The 22330-nt window shown below is 41.7% G+C and overlaps 1 protein-coding gene across 9 annotated transcripts in view; it reads right to left on the bottom strand.

Annotated features, from left to right (window-relative positions):
* Positions 1-22330, bottom strand: part of KCNMA1 (potassium calcium-activated channel subfamily M alpha 1) — a 674818-nt gene that overhangs the window by 150492 nt on the left and 501996 nt on the right. For all 9 annotated transcript variants that reach the window (XM_023755062.1, XM_006090207.3, XM_006090192.3 and 6 more), the window contains exon 15: positions 182-291. In XM_023755062.1, the coding sequence (XP_023610830.1) occupies positions 182-291 (110 nt within the window). The remainder of the gene's footprint in view (positions 1-181; positions 292-22330) is intronic.

Genomic DNA, 22330 nt, shown 5'->3' with positions numbered 1-22330 from the left:
CCCCCAAGCAGAGACCACTCAGCGGCCCACCTTCCCATTCACTGCCCACAGCTGAGCCCACAGGACACAGTCCCGAAGTGTCCAGTGTCCCCACTGTGCTGGGCAGAGGTGGGCATCTTTCCTGAGGGGGACCCAGTGAATATCCCTGAGGCCCGAGGAGCATATGAGTGTGGTCACTTACTCACAAACAGTAGGGAAGGACAGACCCACGAAGGCACTGGAGAGATACTCTGTGTACATTTCATTGGAGACTCCTTCCAAGTAGTATTTCTGCCACGTGTCTTCCTCAATCTGAAGGAGAAGAGCAAGAGGAGGGTTTGAGATATTGGCAGAAGGCTATACAAGGAGAACTTGAGTTCTACCATTCTGGAAACAAATGCATGCACTGGGTATGCGATGGTGACCTTCCTCAACAGCCAGGAACACAAGCCTGTCACACAGGTGAAGCTTTCATGGCCCCGAATTCACAGGCTAGAAGTACGTCCCCTCTAAAGAATCACTTCTTTTTCAACCTGTCGATTCCCAAGGGTGTAGAGGCATGGGCGCTCACTGCCATATCGGTGGGCAGGTAAACCGATGTGGTTTTTTGGGGAGAGCAATTTTACAATTGTTATCAATATTGATAAAAGTCCACATTCTCCTACACAATTCCATTTTAAGTATTCATAACAACGATACACGGAGGCAAGTATATAAAGACATATGTATAAGAACATCCTTTCTATTCATAAAAAATTGGAAAGAACCACAAATGGCACGTGTGAAATACAAAGAATAAAAAGGTATGGTGAAAATGTATATGTGAATATAGAAATTATGTAAAGGGGCACATTAAATAGTGTGTATAGTCTGATCCCGTGTTTTTTTAAATACCCTATAATTATCTGAATGCTTGTAAAGCCATGGGAAAATGTAGAAAGCTTTATACCAAAACACTAACGGTTGTTATATCTGAGATATACAATGACACTTTTTCTCTATAGATTTCCCTATTGTCTGAAGGATTTTACAATGAGCATATTTATATTACAATGAAACAATACACCTATTCCTAATTTGAGGGGGGAGATTTTCCCAACCCCATACTGAATGCCACAAAGCATAAAATGTAGCTTCAGAGAGGTCTTACCCCAATTTTCATTAAAATGTGGGGGGTGGGGATTGCCTGATTAATCAAGTTCAACTGGTTTTCCCAACAACCTTCTTCATGCTAAGAATTTCTGAATTTTTTTTTTACCTTGGAATCAATCTTTAAAAATTATAAAGTGAGTAACAACAAGAATGCTTAACCACTCTGGGAGTTTGGGGATCTCATTGCTCCCCATGCAGGCAGGCAGGCTGTGTCCTTGGGTCTCTGTGAGATGCTGCCTCCCAAGTTCATTGTCACTGGAGGTTCAATAAGGGGAAGGATGAGAGGGACTTCCCAGCCAACGGGAAGTGGTTCTTAATAATTTCTTGTGCAGATGTTGAATGAAAAGGCATCTTGCTGATGGTTCAACGGTAAGTTAACTAGGGAACTTCAATGTTTGAAATTGAAAGAGACTTGGAAACAGAGGGAAATGAACAACTACCACCTACTTGGTGACACTGGAATACAAAAAAAAAGCAAACCAGAAATAATTTAGAAATAAATTGAATGCTCCCTGCTTCTAGGCTGTTTGCCTGCTTTGTGCTCAGTCTGGGTGATTAGATTGTGTTGGTTAACCTCATTAGTGGGAGCTGCTTCTAACCTACTCCCACGCGTTCCACATTAGCCATGCACCACTGCTGGGTGCCGGCTGTTTATCTCCAAATCGGTCTTCCCCAGAGTGGGGTCTTTTAAAAACAAGGCACTCAACCATTTCTACTGCTAAACTGTATGATTTTAAAAATTAGCTGCAATGTGTTGAGCCTAAGCACAAACTTCCTAATTTCCTCAAATCATAAGATTTCAACTTTTTTTCTCACATAAAAGGTATGCCTGCTTTTATAAGCAAATATCATTAATTCCAACTAACCTGAAGAAAGCCCAGTCTTTAGTAAATAATTTGAAATATAGAACATTTGGGGCACTATACCATCAAAACGTTTTATTGGTAAATAAGATAGCATATGAGGGAATGCCAATGATAAATCCTCATAGAACTTTATAACAGCAAATTGTATTCTAATAAGAATTTGGCTTGTTCTTTTAGCAGGGACATTTATTTATTTATTTAATCATCACCCGAGGATATGCTTATTGGTTTGAGAGAGAGCAATATCAGTGTGAGAGAGAAACATCTATCCTTGCCTTCCATATGCACCTCCTGAATGCACCCCCAATGATTGAACCTGCAGCCAAGGTGTGTGCCCTGACCGGGAATGGAACCCACAATCTTTTTGGGGTAGAGGATAACACTCCAATCAACTGAGCCATCTGGCCAGGGCAGGGACATTCCTTTTATAATGTGTTCCACATGTTGCTAATTTAAATATTACAGTGAGTTTCACAAATAATGAAATGAACCTTTACTTCAATCGTTTTTTATTATTGGAGGTAATTCCTCAATTAATGTGGTTTCCATATTGTCCGTTTAGGTATGCTCAGGAATTTCATGCCTCTGTGTCCTAATGGAACTACTCTTTGGACAAAATTTTATTGTAGGTTAGTCACTAAACTTTTGAAAGTAGAAACAGATTCTTTGTGCAACAACAGTATTATGCGTGTTTGTTTTGAACTTAGCAAAAATCATTTGTTTCACTGATTTGTTCATTCAGCAAATATTTGTTGAGCATATTAAGTATCTTAGGACCTGTTCTAGTTACTGACAAAATCAATTTAAACCAGTATTTATTTCCCCATATTTTTCTCTTTGCCAGAAAAAGCACCAGCTATATCTAGCTATGACATATTTGACCAGAAACATCTGACTTTTACTGACTTTCTACACATTTCTTTTTCTGCAAGTCTGCCTTTGTGGCTGATTTGAAATGCTTAAGGACCAAAAGTCAAAAAAGCTGGAAAAAATATACCTATCTTTCTGGAAAGCAAAATGCCTCTTGTTATGCAGACAGTCAGGTTGATCTACAGTGAGGATATGGTAGCAGTGAATTCTCGGTATACATTCAGAGTAGTTTAAATTCATAAACCAGGTTTCCACGTCTTTAACATTGTTTCCATAGGAATGGGTCAACATGTTTTCTGGTTTCTGATAAATGTTTCACACACAGAGAAAAGAAACAATACCTCCCCCCCAAAAAAAACACTTAAAATGGTTAAGATGGTAAATTTTATGTTATATATTCTTATCACAATTAAATTTGTTTAAAAACCATATGTACCACATAAGAACAGAAGAATCAGTAATTCACTACTACGGAGATACTTTAATCCTTAGGGGCAAGAATGACAAGTTGTGATGGAACAAGGACAGGCACCAGCAGTCCCATCAGGAGAGGCAGGTGCAAGCACCCAGCCTATGACACTGCAGTGTGTCACCGACCCAGACAGCAGAACCTCACTCCCCATCCCCAGGCCAAGGTATCAATGGTAACTTCTTATTCAGGTTTGCCTTTCTGTGTCTCAAGCATGGCATCTCTGACTTAGTATGGAAAAGCAAAAGTGAAAAAAAAAAGTGAAGGTCCCTTTTATCTTTGTCAGCAGCAATGAGATGCACTCTCAGGAAAAGAAAAGTAAGTGTAAAATATGTCCAGTTTAAGACACTGTGGTTAACACAGAGGAAAGGCCAGTGTACAAAGAGATCTAGAGAGGGTACAGTGAGTTTCGTCATTATAACAACACTGAGGCACAGACAGGTTAAGTAACCCACTGAAGGTCACAAAGCAATGAGTGGGACAAACAGGATTCAGAGTTCATGTTCTTTCTTTTTTTGGTTTTATATATATATATATATATATATATATATATATATATATATATATAATTGATTTCAGAGAGAAAGGGAGAGGGAGAGAGAGAAACATCAATGATGAGAGAGAATCATTGATTGGCTGCCTCCTGCACGCCCCCTACTGGGAATCAAGCCCACAACCCCAGGCTTGTGCTCTTGACCAGAATCAAACCCAGGACCCTTCAGTCTGCAGGCTGATACTCTATCCGCTGAGCCAAACCAGGTAGGGCTAGAGTTTATGTTCTTAATCACCTACCATTACCTCTTGCTAGAAATGACAGGGTCAATATAGGAAAGCAGTGATGCTAAAGTTTAGGGGCCAGGAAAGACTTTCTGTATATAAGCACCTAAGGGGGAAATATCAGATCAGAACACCCTCCAAGATTCAAAATCCTAAACCCTGGAGCCCATGACTTTGGGAGAGGTCAGCAGGAGTAACAATGATCTCGCTTCAAGCTGGAGACTTCAGGCTTCCTCTCAGCATGACAGCATCTCTTCTATTCTATACAATGGAACCATCCCAGCCTCCAGTTCTTTCCTAAAATAGTACATGCTGTTCTCCACATCTGTGTTGTCAACGTATTTTTAACTGCAATGTGAACACTTCCCTGCAGAAAAAATGAAGGAATGGGACCAAAACGACTTAGGGAAAGGCGCCAAAATTAATTTGCCAGTCATTCAGCAATCTGTCAAAGGCAAAACATTGCCTGAGGCAGCAAGTTGTCCTCCGCCTGTCCCATCAAACTCCAGCTGTTCCAGAAAAGCACCTAGAAAGATGCGTGGGTGACCTGTGCATCAAAAACCCACAGACTCCTCGGGGAGAAAAGGAATCGAGCCACTGGCCAGCTCGTCTACACTTCTCACGGTCTTATTCGTCGGCCCTTCATTATCTAATTTTTCAACCAGTGAGTTCCACCCCCAAGAAAATGGCTGTCCACCAGTCCATGGGCTGATGGCTCAGTCATCAAAGGCACCTTCCAACTGGAACCATCCGCCTTGGCTCTGAAGGAAGGAACACCTTCTTGATTCCAATTCTGCACGTGTTACTAATGATTGGTCGGTAATGACACCTTTTCTATTTTATGCTTTCCCTGATTAGCGTGAAACTATGTTTCTCCAATGTTAACAGCCCGGTGAATGTGGAGAATCAACCATCCGGGCTGGGCTGTGTTACAAGCATCATGATTTCTGTTCCAGCAATGAGTCAGGATAACCATGTTGATTGCAGCCAAATAATTTTGTAAAAGTCTATCCCTACCGCCAGAGTCATCTAAATAATTCCAAAGATGATCACATTCCAATCCATGTTTAATTGAAAACAAGCACACTGTTTTAATCCAAATATATGTTCTATTGTGTACATCAAAAACAATGAACTGAAAGGAACTACGAAAACCAATGACCGTTATTTTAATAGCTGCAATAAGAAGAGGTGAGTCGTAATGCACACGTGAACATTGCCCAAAACTGGTAGTAGGAGGCCAGTCTAATAGCAGGTTGTTGTTACATTTATAATTTTTTAAAAAATATATTTTATTGATTTTTCACAGAGAGGAAAGGAGAGGTATAGAGAGTTAGAAACATCGATGAGAGAGAAACATTGATCAGCTACCTCCTGCACACCCCCTACTGGGGATGTGTCCGAAACCAAGGTACATGCCCTTGACTGGAATCGAACCTGAGACCCTTCAGTCCACAGGCCCACGCTCTATCCACTGAGCCAAACCAGCCAGGGCTACATTTATAATTTTTTAAGAAATGTATCTAAATTCTCAGCTAATATTCTTCCTCTTATAATGTGACAGTCTTTATAGTGTGACAGTCTAAAACAGTGCACTGACATTAACTGGCCAATGTACCTTAGACCCCATCAAAACATATTTATTCTTACAAAAAAGAGAGAGTCCACAGAAAGTGTCAGGCCCCCGATGACAATTATAAACGGAAGCAGCATTTCTGGGCTCCGGGCTGATGAGTGTGTGGCTGGTGACTAAAATGAGTGGGGTCACTGTCCCTTCCTTCAGCAGCACGAGCGCGCTCTGTCCCTGGGACACATCCGCTTTCACGCTGCATCTAAGTGTCTCTTGCTGGAAAGAACGATGCTGAGGGCAACTGAATGTTGAGAAGACTTTATCTCTGGGCAGCTGGGTTCTGTCTCTCCTTAACAAACATGCCCCAGCTGTTATCCATGGGCATGTGGCTCTCTCTTTCTCTCTCCCTTCCCAGCCTCTACGTTCTTCAATATAATTACAGCCCCCACCCAAACCAACTCACAGAATTAAAAAACAACACATTTGAACTAAAAAACAACATGTTTGAATTTTGCTCGCGTAGGTCCTCACAGGTGGAGGGACAGGGACTGCCTCCATGCACCGCTTTCTGGGGGTGGGGGAAACTGGTGATCCAGTTGAAATCAAAGGAAAGATGCAGAAGAGATGGGGAACGAATGGTACTGTGCACCTTTCAGAATATGTTTCTTTCTTGTGCCAAATTGCCCACCACGGCTGTCCTTGGACGTGAATGCAGGTCGGCGGCCCTTCCGATAGCAGCATTGCACGTTGGGGACTCCATAACCATTTGGCATCCCTCAATTATAGCCCATTTCAGACTGCATTGTCCAGAATGTGAGGGCAGGAAAAAAGGATCTCGGATTTTTCCAAAGGCTTCAGGACAATGTCAATTAAAACAAATTATTTGAGATTTGATGATGGAATGCCAGATAACTGGTTGCTTGAGCGCTGGACGAATAAATAAACAACTCCAAAGACACATTTCTGGGTAGACTTGAGCCAAGTCTCTTATTCCCAGACTAGTGGGCTGCAGACTATCAAATAAGATTTCTTCCATCACACATTATGAAAAAAAATGAGTCCATATGAGGTATTTAGAGAGGAACAGACCACACCACAAAGCATTAGCGTACATGGCATTTCCCCACTATGTTCCCCAGCCCAGATTATTTCAGAAGAAACAGAAAGTGCCAGAGGGACTGGAGGTAAAAGAATGGTTAGCAGGAAGTATGATAAGAGAACTTTTAAAAAGAATAATTATTGCCCGGCCAGCGTGGCTCAGTGGTTGAACATCCACCTATGAACCAGGAGGTCATGATTCGATTCCTAGTCGGGGCACATGCCCAGGTTTTGGGCTTGATTCCCAGTAGGAGGTGTACAGGAGAGAATCCATGATTCTCTCTCATCATTGATGTTTCTCTCTCTCTATCTCTTTCCCTTCCTCTTTGAAATCAATAAAAAAAATTTTAAAGAATAATTATTTAGAAATTATTTAAGAAAGTGTTACTTATGTGGCAGAAAATGGGTGCTTTTTTTCAATACATAAAAGATCTTCTACTCTCATATTTTTTTCTCTAATGTAGTAAAGGTGTTTATGCTTAAGAGATGCCAGACTTTTTTAAAGATTCGCCTAATTACTGTCTATCCAAATATGACTTTGTTTTTGCAATCCTGCTAATGGTTAACAGCATCCTCATTTTTGCTTCAAATAATAAGGTTCTTAAAATACCCCTAAAACAATTCTAACCTGGTAGAGGGAGCAGGAGTACGTGCTTTCCCGCAGGCTGAGCAACCTTCCCGGCGACACTTCAGCCCCACACATGGGATTTCCCGGGACAGAGCTCCTCAGCCCACGTGAGGTGAGGGACCAGGCTTTTATTTTTATTTCTAATACCTATTCTTCTGCAGGCAAAACCTTCGGAAAACTAACAAAAACTAATTCCAAACAAGAAGAAGAAAAAAGAAATGAAAAGACAAGATATGCAAAGTACAAGTCCAACATTTTCATCATGAGATTCAACGGATATCAAATCTATCTGCCAATTGTTTTAAGTTTCAAAGCGCTTCCTCTCATGTTCTTCCTTATCTCTGGGTGGGCGGGCAGCAAACAGTTCCCAGGACCCTCCAGGGATGGCGCCTGTGGCCTGTGGTTGTGCTAGCCACCCTCTCACAACCCTTCCTGCCCAGTTTCCCCAGGGATCCGTGGAGTTGAATTGTTCTCAAGTAAGATTTTCCAAAGTAAGTGACTAACGGGTGTGACCTTGAACATAAGAGTCGGTGAAGAGCAGGTTCTAGGGCAGTCGTTCTCAACCTTCCTAATGCCGCTACCCTTTAATACAGTTCCTCATGTTGTGGTGACCTCCAATTTCATTGTTACAAATTGAACATAATTAAAGCATAGTGATCAATCACAAAAACAATATGTAATTATATATGTATTTTCCGATGGTCTTAGGCGACCCCTGTGAAAGGGTCCTTCGACCCCCAAAGGGGTCGCGACCCACAGGTTGAGAACCGCTGTTCTGGGGTGTCCCCATTAAAATGGAGGCCATTTTGAAAGCAGAAAATTTTTTCTGGATCTCCAGTGCCTGGAACAATGCAGGGATCATAGTAGTAGCTCAATGATACGGTTGAATGAATGAAATAAATTTGGGAAGCACAGGATTTCACAAAGCCAAATGGGACTTTTTAGGGCAATACTTGGAGTATTTAACACATTAGGATGAACTGTACGTCTCCAGGGGGGGAACTTGGTGTTTAGTCACAGAACCCACTTTCTAGAGCAGCTCATGGAGATGGGCAGTGCGGATCTAAACCTTGCTCTCCCTGACTTCCCACCAAGGCATTTCCCTTGATCCTTCTGCACCAACAGCTCTCTCTATGGCCATTCCCAGTGGTCAAAGTCCAGCTTCCTAAAAGTTCGCAGCAGGCGCCTCCTCACTAGCGAGGCTGCTCTGCATTTCCCCAGCTGGTGTGCTCCACCTCGCCTTAACGGGAACATTGATGGTGCCCACCTCCAGGGACGCTGGGAGGCTGGACAGATGACCCAGGTAGAATGCACAGAGCACTGCCTGGCCCAAAGGAAGCAGCCAGTACCTACATAAGCCACCATCACAGCATTTGAGTCTCCTAACCGCTCACAAGAACTACAGGAAAGCAGAACTGGGAACATGAGTCCCTCCTTTGTGCACTGAACTTTGCATCTTCTAGAACAAGCAGCACGGTCCCTTGTAAGAGGTGCTTAATATTTGTTGAACTGAACTGAACAAGACAAAACTGGAGGAAGACACAAAGTGGCCGCCCCATTTCCCCAGGCATCTAATCACAAGCACCGATCTCTTCATAGCATTTAGAGTCAGACCATGGAATGAACCTACTCTGCCTCCAAATGCTGAACAATTCGTCATTCTTGAGATCGAACAGGGAGCACGTGTAATTGGGTCCTTTTTTAAACTTCCCAGAAAACTTCTGACCATAAGCAATATTCTTCTGAGCAATTTTGTCATCACAGAGCATCTTGGGCTACTCATTAGCAAGTGGCTTACAGTTTTCTAAATTCAAAACCCAGTAACATGGAGGCTTGGATTTGAAAGAAGCAACTCTCAGGAGCTGGTGCATCACCAGCAATCTCACCGAAGTCCTTCCTCCTGCTGGCGAGGAGTCCCACCGCCACCCCTACGGAGAGGAGCCCCCTTTCTCAGGCCCATGCTATCTTTCTCAAGGGACTTCGCCCTTCATTTGTCCCTTGTCTTCATCTTATAAATTCCGATGTTTCCAATGAATCAACATTGGAATCAAACAACAATGCAACAGCAAATAGACTGAGCCCATTAAAGACTATATTTGGCAATGCCATTACTTCTAAATTCTCAAATTGAGGCCAAAAATAACCCATTGGTGGCTTATTTATTTGTATATTTAGAACTGGGAGGAGATGAAACAAGTTCGAAAAGCATGGGAGTCGGCACAGGAATTATGAGCTTGCTTTGGATGAGACAAACCATTAGAGTAGCTCATGCTTTTGCAGAACCTTCAGAATTTTAGCAGTTTGGCGAGAATCCCACTGCATCCACTGATGTTAACACTTGGGGTGATATCTCACCCGGGGGCACATTTAGGAGCTTCTTTAACTAGTCTTCCCAGGCTCTGAGTCCAGTGCTTGTGCATGGGAATCACCCAAGGTCTTAGACAAATGCAGTTTCTGATGCTGTGGTCCTGGGGTGGGGTCTAAAGTTGCATTTCTGACAAGCTCCCCACACAACACTGATGCTGCCCAAACATGGACCACACTCTGAGTACCAGGATCTATTCCCAAAGACAGTGAAGGACAGCGAACAAGTATTTTCCATCATGCCCTTATGGACCAGAGATTAAGGAGAACCAATCACAGCCAAAGCATTTGAGTTAGAGATGACAAAGAATGTCTTCCAAGAGTATCACTAAATACTGGAGCCAGATAGAGCAAGATTGTAGCTAATGAAGTACAAGATGGGTATCCAAGTGGTTGGGTTGCTGTGGTAATTAGTCAAAACAATATTTCAAGGATCCAGATTTATCAGCATAGTCTCTCTCCATTGATCCAGTGACCCCACGGATAGCTTAGTCTCCATTTCAATGTGGGCTGTGTGATGGGAGAACAATAACGTGGCTATATTTAATTCAATTAAAAATAAAGTTTCAGAAAATGGCCCTCATTTGTATCCCTAATTTCTATTCAACTTTCCCATTTTAGGACACCGTGCTGAGTGTGAGGATGAAAGCACTTGCCAACTCAGTCCCGTTCTAGTGACAGCAGATTCTGAATACTTATGTCTCCTATCGCTGTACAATACGGCCTAATAAAGGCGAGCCAAAGAGACCAGATTTCATTTCAGAGCAAAGGGTTCGCCCATAAACTTTTGCTTGCTGGCTGAAGAGAGCCATTCCGGCCGCGAGCATAAATTGTGCTCGCGGTAGGTATCAGGGTGATGGGGGAGCCAAATGGGTTATTTGTGAGCCAGGTATCCAAGGCAGAGGCACCGGCTTTATTGTGTATTCATTGTTATCTGGAAAATCTCTTGCCAGCTAGAGAATATTTTTACAGGAAGTTAGAAATGACTTCAGAAATTCCCCTCTGCCGCTCCCAAGAGTGGGTGTTAGGCCTCATCAAAAAGACATTTGGTGCAGAAATTGAAAACGGGCAGCCTATAAATTGCTGAGGTATTTAGCTGGGTGTAGCAGTTTCCTTTTCAGAGGGACCATGATCCTGCGTGCAGGAGCAATGTACAAAGTGCAGAAGCACATTCAGGCTCTGGGTTCAAATCCCAACCTCACCGAGTGCCTCTGGCCAACCTGTGTAACCCCTCCAAACCTCAATCCCCTCACCTGCAAAATGAGAGCAACAGTGGTACCTACCTCCGAGGAAGGCGCTGAAATGAAGAGAGACATGGTGCCGGGTGCCAGGTGCTCTGGTGGTTGGATCACACTAAAAGATGGCATTTATTGAGTATGAACCCTATAGATGTTCTATAAATGTCAGCTATCATTTTAAGTAATAATGAGTGATGATGATGGGGGTGGGGATGGGGATAATGATGATGACGGTGAAGATAATGGTAATGATGGTGGTGATGGGGACAATGATCCTGCTGCTCACTCCAAGGAACACAGGCCAGTTAGAAGTTGGGCTTGTGATGCATGGCTTCCTATTTTTTTTTAGCTAATTCTAGAAAAGCCTGGAACATCGCTGGTCATGAGATGATCCTCTGGCCTGAAGGGAAACACTAAGCAGCTTGAATCTGTCTCCTGAAGAAAGCAGTGTTCTGGGGTGTCTCCCCTCCTTTCTGCCTCTCTCAATGGCCAGCAAGTTCACTCTGAATAGGTACGATGACAACACATAGGTTAAATATTTGGAGGAAATGACGGTCTCCCAAAATAGAAGAAGGGCCATGTGTGGACAGCAACTTTAAAGTGATGTAGAAAGACTCAGCCTGGCTTTCTGAGAGGAGCCTCGACTGGATTAGCTCCTTCTGGTTCCGGGACGTGACTCTTGCCCACATCCTTCACTCTATTCTTATCTCTCCTTCTCCTTCCCAGCAAATGGCTTTGCTCCTGGTTTCCAGCCTCATCTCGAGACTGATTTTGATGCCTGGAGCATCCTTGGTCCACAGGATAGGCATGCTAGTAACCTGGTGCTTGTTTGAACATTATCGCTAAAAATACCTGTTCAGATTGTGTTTGGAGGAGAGGCTGAGCACCGGGTGGGGAGATAAGAGAGAAGATTGACCACTGGTGAGAGACCTCAGCCTCTACGTGCCGCAGTTAAGTCCAGCCCCCCTTCTGCATACTCCATGCACCAAAATGAAAGCCTGGGTTATGTGGATTCATCTTCTTAGGAGGCAAGTTAGAAAATACCTGTTGTTGCCTGAACAGGCCTCTTGAGAGAAGGGATCCCATCCCTCCGACCCCAAAAAATTCACCAAAGCATTCCTTTCAACCATGAATTAATTGTATGCCTCCTCAGAACAGTCCTGGAGGGCATACTTTTCTCCTTGTTGGATTTCTGGAATCAGTTTAGCACTTGTTATAGCTCAGTATCCCCAGAAAGCTGCCAGACTAGCCCTCACCCTGCAGGTGGTACGAGGCAAGAAGAGAGAGGACTTGTGACGGTCCAGCTTGGGCAGGGAGAGGCCTCTCTGTCCCTATGCTCACTGGTCATGAGCAGTTTCAGTCCTTCAGGCAGGACCCAGGGGATTGCTGCTCTCTGAGTTCTCACAAGTTACTCATTCCAGCACAGTCTCCTCTCAGTTAAGCCAGCCCAGGCTCTGTCTCGGGCAAGGCTGCGCTTGTTAGATGGGCTTTCATTACATATAGAAAAGAATAGAGTGTCTCCATGCACTGCAGAGGCCTGGGAAAAGCCAGACAGATGCACCCAGCATCCCAGCTTTCTCTTGTCTGAGCAGATAGAATCTTCCAGCCCCGAGGGCGGGGGTGGGTTCTGACAGAGGGGTTGGTGGAGTTGAAAGGACCAGTGTCACTTAAGCTGATGAACAATGCCTCTGCCCTAGAAAATGTATTCAAGCAGAAAATTCTGCTAACTCTATCTCACCACAAAGAGTTCCAGGGACCTCCCCCAACATTAGTCATTTACAAAGATGTTGGCAACACAGAATTGTAAGCACTATAGGGAAGGATGCTTTTATGCCACCCCAGAGGATAACTTTATATTAGGTTCATCCTTCTTTCTTCTCCCATTAGTGACCCAAGAAAAACCCAGTCCCAAGTCTCATCACAAACAGAAACCCAAATAGTACCACCCTCTCCTAAGAAGGAAGACGGGGGTTAGGTGCACTCATACACTGATGATGTCTCCAACCACTTTTCACAGTAAAGATAAAGCTCAGAAAGGTTGAGTGATAGTCCACGGTCTTGCTACAAATCATGTGTTAAATCAGTCTTACAACTCTTCTCCTACCCACTCCTTGGCCCACTGCACAACTACACAACTGTCCTCTCACACTGTACAGGGAGGGAGGGCAGGCAGAGGGAGGGCTGTGCTGGCAAATTTAGATAACACAGTGGTCCATGGGTATATCTGAATAGGAAATACATGCCATGATCTTTGGATGGTCAAGTCTAATACCTAATCTGAATTTTGAAAGGAGCACCAAAAATTCCCCCTCTCACTCGTTCTTTCCTCACTAGTCTATTCAAGGAGAAGAAAAAATACCCAACCACTAAAATAAATGGCCATCTCACTACCAAAGTTTAACTAAAACAAGAAATGCATAGAATCTCCTTAAGAAATGATACTTCCTTTGTCACATATAGACAAAGGAGGGACTTGATTCAATCCACTGTCCTAAAAAGCAATGCCATAAATACGGAGGCTAGGATGAAATACAGACTTCTGTTGTCAGACTGACAGCAAAGAGCTTTTGCAAACCAAGGTCATGGGCATAGAGATATATGTTACTTCTCAGTGGGCAGAGATGCCCTACCTGCTGACACAGTATGGGGAAAAGGGAGGAAGTGATATCTCTCACTCACACGTCAATTAATGCCATCCACTTCCATCCTACGCCCCATTGCCTAGTGCACACAAAGCACAGTGTCAGGGCAGGGCACCTGTATTTCTTTGAACTTGAAACCCTTATCAGTGGGACTGCATCACACTTGTTACTGTGAAACACATATGGCAGTTAATGATAAAAACTACAAAATTATACCCAGTTGAAAGGTTTTATCTCATGCCATTTTTCAAGTTGGCAGATAGATGCCTAATTTGATCTCGGCATCATTTTACTGGTGTCCCAAAGTTTCTCTAAATCAGCCAGATGAGCCTGAAGTTGAAACAGCCACCTCACAGTGTTCTACCGGGAGTGGTGCTGGATTCCCCTGCCCCACGGTTGGCCACACCATTAGCCTGTGATGTAAAGGCGGACTACCTCAAACTCATCCCAAAGGGAATGATTATTAAATATGCTAACCGACATGAAGACAATGGCAGTAGCTTGGAGGCAATAATCTCCCTGGTCCGGCTGTAAAGGACAAACATGGAATATGGTGTCTGTGGTGCTCTCTGGGCTTCTGTTCTGGATGAGATGGAGTAAGCACACTCCACCCTGTATCTTCCACTAACTGCATCTGCCACATTTGGACAGAATGCATGGAGCGGCTATTTGAAAGCTCTGGGAAGTAAAAAGCAGCTGGCAGACTAGGGGAAATGACCAGAATGGGAAGGACCACCAAATCAGCAGTGAGTTTACCATCGTTTTTCCTCTGGTATCCTTGGCCATGACCTTAAGGCAGCCCAAATCTCCTAAGTCAGCACCAGGATGTGAGCAGAGCAAGCTCCAAGAAAAGCTCTCGTTCTGGCTCAAAAAGCAGTGCAGGGAATTCCTAACACTTAGAGAAAATGGGGCAAACCATGGTTTATCTTTTTGTTTTTAAATTAGTTTCTCACATTCCACCCCTCTCCCCACCAAATCATCAAGTGGTAGTGGTAACAGTAGCAGCAGCAGCAGCAGCAGTGGCCGCAGCGGAGGCGGGAATGGGAGCTGGAAGGAGGTAGGAGAACCTTCTCTGGCTAGAGGATTTGAGGCCCCAAAAGAGTAGGGCAAAGCCCTGTTATTTTCTTTTAAAAATATGTTATTACTTTAATAGAGAGAGGAAGGGAGAGAAAGAGAGAGAAAGAAACAAAGATGTGAAAGAGATACATGGATCCGTTGCCTCCCATCGACCGGAGATTGAACCCACAAGCTGGGCATGGGCCCTTACCGGGAATTGAACCTGGGACTTTTTGATGCATGGAACAATGCTCAACCAACTTAGCCACACCGGCCAGGGCAGTCCTGTTGCTTTTTATCTCTCTTTGTCCTCCCATTGGTTATCCCCAGTCACTGAAATAGCAAAGCAACATTTTTTAAAGCCCCAGATCTTTGGTCAGAATATCAAAAAGGAAAACCCCATGAAATTGAAAGTTCCCTGGAGATCACAGAGAAAGAGGACTTGGAAAAGTAGCCCCTTATGATTGTTCATGAATTTCTGAGCCCACCCTGAGCTGTGTGCATGGATGGAGCCGACCTTACGCAGCATATATAAATTTTGAGAACTAAACTATAACATAGTCTATGGCCCAGTCTAAGACGGATATGGGACAGATTCAAAGAGCAATGCCAATGCTTTGAAAACCCAACTACCATTGGAATCACATGCCACAGAAGCTTGGTCAGAACTTGCAGCCTAAAATCAAACAGGTCAATTTTGTGCCAAAATAAAATTGTCAACATTTTTGTAAGATTTATACAAGATTCAGAGTTACATAATAAAATAATCAAGATGTTCAGGATATAATAAAAAAAATTACTTGGCATAGGAATAATCAGAAAATATCTCAACTTGCATCTAAGGCCTAGAGGGCACAGATATTAGAACTGTCTAACTAAGGGCCTTAAAGCTATTATAAAAATGTTTCAAACACTAAATGAGAACACTTTTATAAAGAATTGAAAGATAGAAAGCCTTAGTAAAGAAACAAGATAAAATGAAGAATTATATGGAAATTCTCAAATTGAAAATACAGTAACTAATGTACTAGGTGTACTGGTTAATAATGCGGATTTTTTTCAATAGATGGAGTTACACATATGTTATTATATATGTGATTTCATATGTATGCTATTTTGTTGTATTGACAACAAGCTTCAAAAAGTCATATGTCGAATTTGCTGAAGGTGTTAACATCATATTTTTACACTTAAAAATGTCGAATTTTATGCCAAAAAGTGAGCAATTGTGAGAAGTTATAATTCATTACTTTACTTTGAAGAAAAGTGCTGCTGAAAGTTATCATATACTTCAGGAAGCTTATGGTGAACATGCTCCATCTCAAGATACTTGTGAACGCTGGTTTAAATGCTTTAAAGCAGGGGTCCTCAAACTACGGCCCGCGGGCCACATGCAAATACAAATATTGTATTTGTTCCCGTTTTGTTTTTTTACTTCAAAATAAGATATGTGCAGTGTGCATAGGAATTTGTTCATAGTTTTTTTTTAAACTATAGTCCGGCCCTCCAACGGTCTGAGGGACAGTGAACTGGACCCCGGTTTAAAAAGTTTGAGGACCCTGCTTTAAAGTGATGATTTTGATGTGAAAGACAAAGAACGTCCAGGTCAACCGAAAAAGTTTGAAGACCAACAATTATAAGCATTATTGGATGAAGATGCGTGTCAAACTCAAAACCAGCTTGCAGAAAGATTAAACGTTGCTCGGCAAACAATTTCCGATCCTTTACAATCAATAGGAAAGATTTTAAAGGAAGGAAAATGGGTGCCATATCAACTGAACAAAGACAAATGGAAAACCGAAAAGTCATCAGTAAAATGTTGCTTCAACGGCATGAAAGAAAGTCCTTTTTGTATCGAATTGTGACTGGTGATGAAAAGTGGATTCATTTTGAGAATCCCAAATGCACAAAATCATTGGTTGATCCAGGTCAACCATCAACATCAACTGCAAGGCCAAATCGCTATGGAAAGAAGACAATGCTCTGTGTTTGGTGGGATCAGGAAGGTGTGGTGTATTATGAGCTTCTAAAACCAGGTGATACTGTTAATACTGATCATTCCTGACAACAAATAATCAATATGAACCACGCTTTGATTGTGAAATGACCAGAATGTTCCAGAAGACACGGCAAAGTAATTTTGCTTTATGATGACGCTCCATCACACACTTCAAAACCAGTTAAAGACACATTAAAAGAGCTTGCCTGGGAAGTATTAACCCACCCGCTGTATCCACCAGACCTTGCTCCTTCAGATTACCACTTGTTCTGATCGATGGCACACGCACTTTCTGAGCAGCACTTCAAAACATACGAAAAAGTGGAAAATTGGGTCACTGAATGGTTTGCCTCAAAACAAGAAAAGTTCTATTGGGACGGTATCCACAAATTACCTGAAAGATGGGGAAATGTGTAGCTAGCGATGGACATTACTTTGAAAAAAGCACTTTTGATGTTTCTCTTGAAATTATCATGTTTTCTTTGATTACAAAAATCCTCATTATTGAACGGTACACCTGGCATTATAGATGGGCTAAATAACAGAATGGAGATGATAGAGAAGGGAATCAATAAACTTAAATTTAGATCAACAAAAATTGTGCAATTTGAACAATAGAGAGAAAAAAGATTTAAAAAATGAATAGAGCCTTAAGGTCTGGGGAATATTAGAAAAAGGCCCACCTTTTGTCTTATAGGAAATCCAGAAGGAGAGCAGAAATTGTGTGATACAGAAAAAATATTTGAAGAAATAATGAATGAAAACTTCCCAAATTCCACCAAAGATAAACCTAGAGGTCCAAGAATCTCAGTTAGCCCCAACAGCATAAACACAAAGAAATAATGCTCAACCAATCAGATGACAGGAAACCAAGGACAAAACGAAAACATTAAAAGCAACCAGAGAAGAACAACTCATTACTTATAGGTGAACGGTAATTCAAATAACTATGGATTTCTCATCAGAACTAATGAAGCCAAGAAGGAAAACAACATTTTTTTTTTAGAAAATTGATTTTGAGAGAAAGAGAGGGAGAGAGAAACATCAATGTGAGAGGGAAACATCAATTGGCTGACTCCTGCATGCCTCCCAGTGGGAATGGAACCCACAACCTTTCCGTGCACAGGAAGATGCCCAACCAGCTGAGACACACCAGTCAGGGGAAAACAATGCTTTTAAAGTACTAAAAGAAAAAGATTTGTTAACCCAGAATTTTCTATTCATCAAAAATGTCCTTTAGGAATGATGGTGAAATAAAGACATTCTCAAATGAAGAAAAATAGTATTTACCAGCAGGCTGCTCTAAAAGAATTGGGGGTGGGGGGATTTTGTTCAGAAAGAATGGAATGATACAAAAAGGAAAATTGAAACATCAGGAATAAAGAGAGAAAAACAGAAATGGGAAGCATCAGAATAAACATAAAATACTATACTTCTGTTGAGTTCTTTAAAATATGTTTGATGGTTGAAAGCTAAAGTTTATAATATTGTCTGATGGGTTTTCAATGTATGCAGATGTAATAATGCACAACACAAGGAAAACCAACAAAAAATGTGGAAGTTAAAGAGATCTCTAAATAGCGCTGCTATGAACATCGCTGCTATAACATTTTTTAACTACATATATAGTTAAAAGAAGAACAAAATTAAAAGCAGATTCATTGAAAAGATCAGCGAAATTTACATATAGTACAAGAGACAAAAGAAAGAAAGAAGACACGTATTACAAAACCAGGAATGAGAGAGAGGTTATCACTACATACCATGCAGACATTAAATGGACAATAATGGGAAATTATGAACAACGTTACGTACATAAATTGAGCAACTCAGTTAAATTAAACTAATTCCTCAAACCCCTTAAACTGCCACAACTCACCCAAGATTACATAAATAACCTGAATAGACCTATAACTATTAAAGAAATTGAATTAGTCTTTAAAAACCTTTGGGAAAAGAAATTCAGGTCCAGATGGTTTCATTAGTGAATTCTATTAAACACTTGAAGAAAAAATATCATCAATTCTATACAATCCCTTCCAGAGAATAGAAGGGAAAACACTTTCCTACTCATTTTCTGAAGCCAACTAAAATCAGACATGGACAGTATAAGAAATATATAGAACAAAATCCACTTGAAAACATATACACAAAAAATGTTCATAAAAACATTAGTAAACCAAATCCACCCATATATCAATATAAATATATACACATCTATACATATGTATATACACGTATGTACATATGTGTGTGCCTGGGTATGTGTATCACACTAGGAGCAACTGGGGTTTATCCTGGAATGCATAGTGACTGGTTCAATCATCTCAAATCAGTCAATGCAATTCACCATACTAACAGTCTAAAGAATGAAAACAACATGATTATATCAACTGATGTACAAAAAGCATTTGGTAAAATTCAATACCCACTCATGGTAAAACTCTCATCAAATTAATAGAAAAGAATTCCCTCAACCTCAAAAGAAGGGCTAACCTTATATACCTATAGCTGACATGATACTTAATGGTGAAACACTGAATTTGGTCCCTCTTAAGAGTGGAGACAAATCAAAGACATACTCCTTCCCTCTTTCTATGCAACATCCTGAAAGAAGTGCAAGCCAGCACAATATGGTGGCAGAATACAAGGTCAATACAGGAAAATAATGTGTATTTCCACATACCACCAGTGAACAACTAGAAACTGAATTTCTTAAAGATGCCATTAAAAATAGCATCCCCCAAAGTAATATTCATGTATAAATCTAACAAAAATGTACAGAATCTGTTTGCTGAAAACTACAAAACACTGATGAAAGAAGTTAAATATTATCTAAATAAATAGACCATTTTCATAGATTGGAATCCATGTGGATGCTGATGCTCCTCCAAATTGGTCTATACGTTTAACACAATTCAAATAAAAATGTCAGTAGGAGTTTTTGCAGATACCATCTGATCCTAAAATTCATTTGAAAAGCCAAAAACACTAGCCTAGCCAAAACAATTTGAAAAAGAATACACTTGGAGCAATCACATTACCTAATGGCAATTTTAAGCCACAGAGGATTATTTCCAGATCTTGAAACTTAATGGAATTTTCTCATTACATTGTGAAGGTTCTTGGGGCTGGTAGCTCCTTTCTTCCTTCCGTTTTCTTTCCTTTGGAATGAGAATGCTTATCACTGTTGTCCTATGGCCATCTTACCATGATGCGTTAAAGGCATTCTGGTTTTACAATTCCACCAATGGAAGGAATTTTGCCATAGCATGCATTATACCAGAGTGTTGCCCATAAGTGATTTAGATGATGAAACTTAGGACTTTACATGAGGTTTTGAATTTGAATTCATGCTGTAAGATTGAAAAATTTAAGGATGTTAGGATGGGATGAATGTATTCTGCGTGAGGATCAATATGAATCTTTGAGGACCAGGAAAATGGTAGGCTAAATAATGACCCCTAAGGATAACCATGCCCTAATCCTTGGAACCTGTGACTGTCTGTTACCTTACATGACAAAAGGGACTTTGCAGATGTGATTCAACTTAAGGATCTGTGGGTGTGAGATGACTTTGTACACACATACCTTGTCTTATTGTGCTTTGCTTTACTGCCCTTCACAGCTATTGCATTTCTTACAAGTTGAAGGCAAGATCCTCCACCAGCAAAAAAGATTATGACTCACTTAATTGTAAAACTCATTTTATTATGGTGGTCTGGAACCAAACCCCAATATCTCTGAGGTTTGCCTGTATTATCCAAGTGGCCCTAATTGAAATCTCAAGTACTCTTATAAGGAGGCAGGTGGAGATATGACAAATTAGGAGGAAATAGGAGATGTGACATCTAAGCAAAAGGTGAGCGTGATGTGAGGAAGGAGTCATGAACCAAGGAATGCAGGCAGCCTCCGGAAGCAAGAATGTGCGGAAACAGCTTTCAGAGGAGCCAGCCTTGCCAACACCTTGACTTCTGTCCAGTGAAACTGATTTCAGAGGGGAAAAAAGTGTGTTATTACCAGCAGCTAGATTTGTGGAAATGTATTAGAGCAGCCCTGGGACATTAATACATACGCTTTCATTTCTCCTGGGTAGATATCTGTGAGGGCAATTGTCGGGTCACATAGATACTTGACATTTAACATGTTGAGAAAACTTATCTATTGGCACATCTTATAAACTATAACGTGATATACACACTTAGGTACTAGTATCATTTGAAAGTTCTTGATAAAATACCCACTGTATCAAATCAGTGGTAGTTCCTTACTTTGCAGTCCCTAGGGATGTAGAATAATCATCTCAAAGGAATTCAAAGGTTCCTCATCCTTCTTGTGGGCATAGATTACACTTGGTATCCTTTAGAGCAGTGGTTGACAAACTCAATAGTCAACAGAGTCAAATATCAACAGTACTTCTTCAAAATACACTCGCCCAGGCCGAAAACCAACTTCTGCGCATGGGCCACGAAGTTTCAATCACACTGTACGTGCGCGCCCACACGTGGTGTTTTGTGGAAGAGCCACACTCAAGGGGCCAAAAAGCCGCATGTGGCTCTCGAGCTGCAGTTTGCCGACCACGGCTTTAGAGCATGATGACCCATAGATATTATAATAAGGGAACCTGAGATTTTATTCCTAATGGCTTAATAGCATTTTGAGACTTGGCTTGAAAAGTCACAGACGGTGGGTGGCACCCATAATTCCTAAGTTAGAAATAGGAAGTGGTCCAGCCAGGCGGACTCAGCCTGTGGACACGCAGGTGTGCTCAGAAATGCAGGCAATTAGTTAAAGCCCGATAATCCCTGAAAGAGCCCATTTTGATGTTTGACCAGAGGCTTGGCCAAGAGGGCCTCGTGCCACGTGAATGACAATATCCTGGCAGCTGACAGGGGCCGGGGTGAGTGGCAGCCTCTGGATTTCATGGTACGTGCTGGTCACTGTGGCGTCTGCTCCGTCCTCATGGGCACCGGCTGTGGTAAGTTATGTAATCTTTCTGGCTACCCTCCCCTGTGTTCAGTCCATGCCAAGTGCCAAATAAAAGAATCCATATGTGATTACAGCTATAAAACCGAAAGGAAAATATTAGACAAATATATAACATTTTGGGGTTTCTAAGTTTGTTTTACCTTTAATGCTAGGCAGACAGTTTACACAAATCATTTTGCTGCAAAGTAAAGAATAATGAGTTAAATGTGTTCCCTGTCACCATCAATCATGTACATTTGCCTTTGATTGACCAAACACATAAGACACATGAAATGACTTTCTAATCATGTTAGGGGGAGAGAGGGAGGGAGGGAGGGAGAGAGGGAGGAGGGGAGGAAAGAAGGGAGAGAGGGTGGGGGGAGAAGATGGGGAGGAGGAGTTTCACCCTTTTTTGTTTTATCCAGAAATCCCATTGACATTTTCTGGCAATCTTCTAACATGCGGTACGGGCTTCTCTTTGCTAATAATGTTTGCCTTGAGAATTTGTAAAGGTCTGAGAACTGTTTAATTCAATGTTCTAGAAATTACCAGGGCCAGAGGGGAACGGAATCCCTGCTAATAGTTCATGGATTAAGTCTCTCTTCATTTGAAACCGTGTTCAGGAAAGTGCTTTCCCTTTCGTGGGCGTTAGTC

Source organism: Myotis lucifugus, unplaced genomic scaffold, assembly GCF_000147115.1.
Source record: "Myotis lucifugus unplaced genomic scaffold, Myoluc2.0 scaffold_69, whole genome shotgun sequence".
NCBI classification, from domain to species: domain Eukaryota; kingdom Metazoa; phylum Chordata; class Mammalia; order Chiroptera; family Vespertilionidae; genus Myotis; species Myotis lucifugus.
Note: the sequence above shows the minus strand (reverse complement) of the source record. Positions and strands in the feature narration are given on the sequence as shown.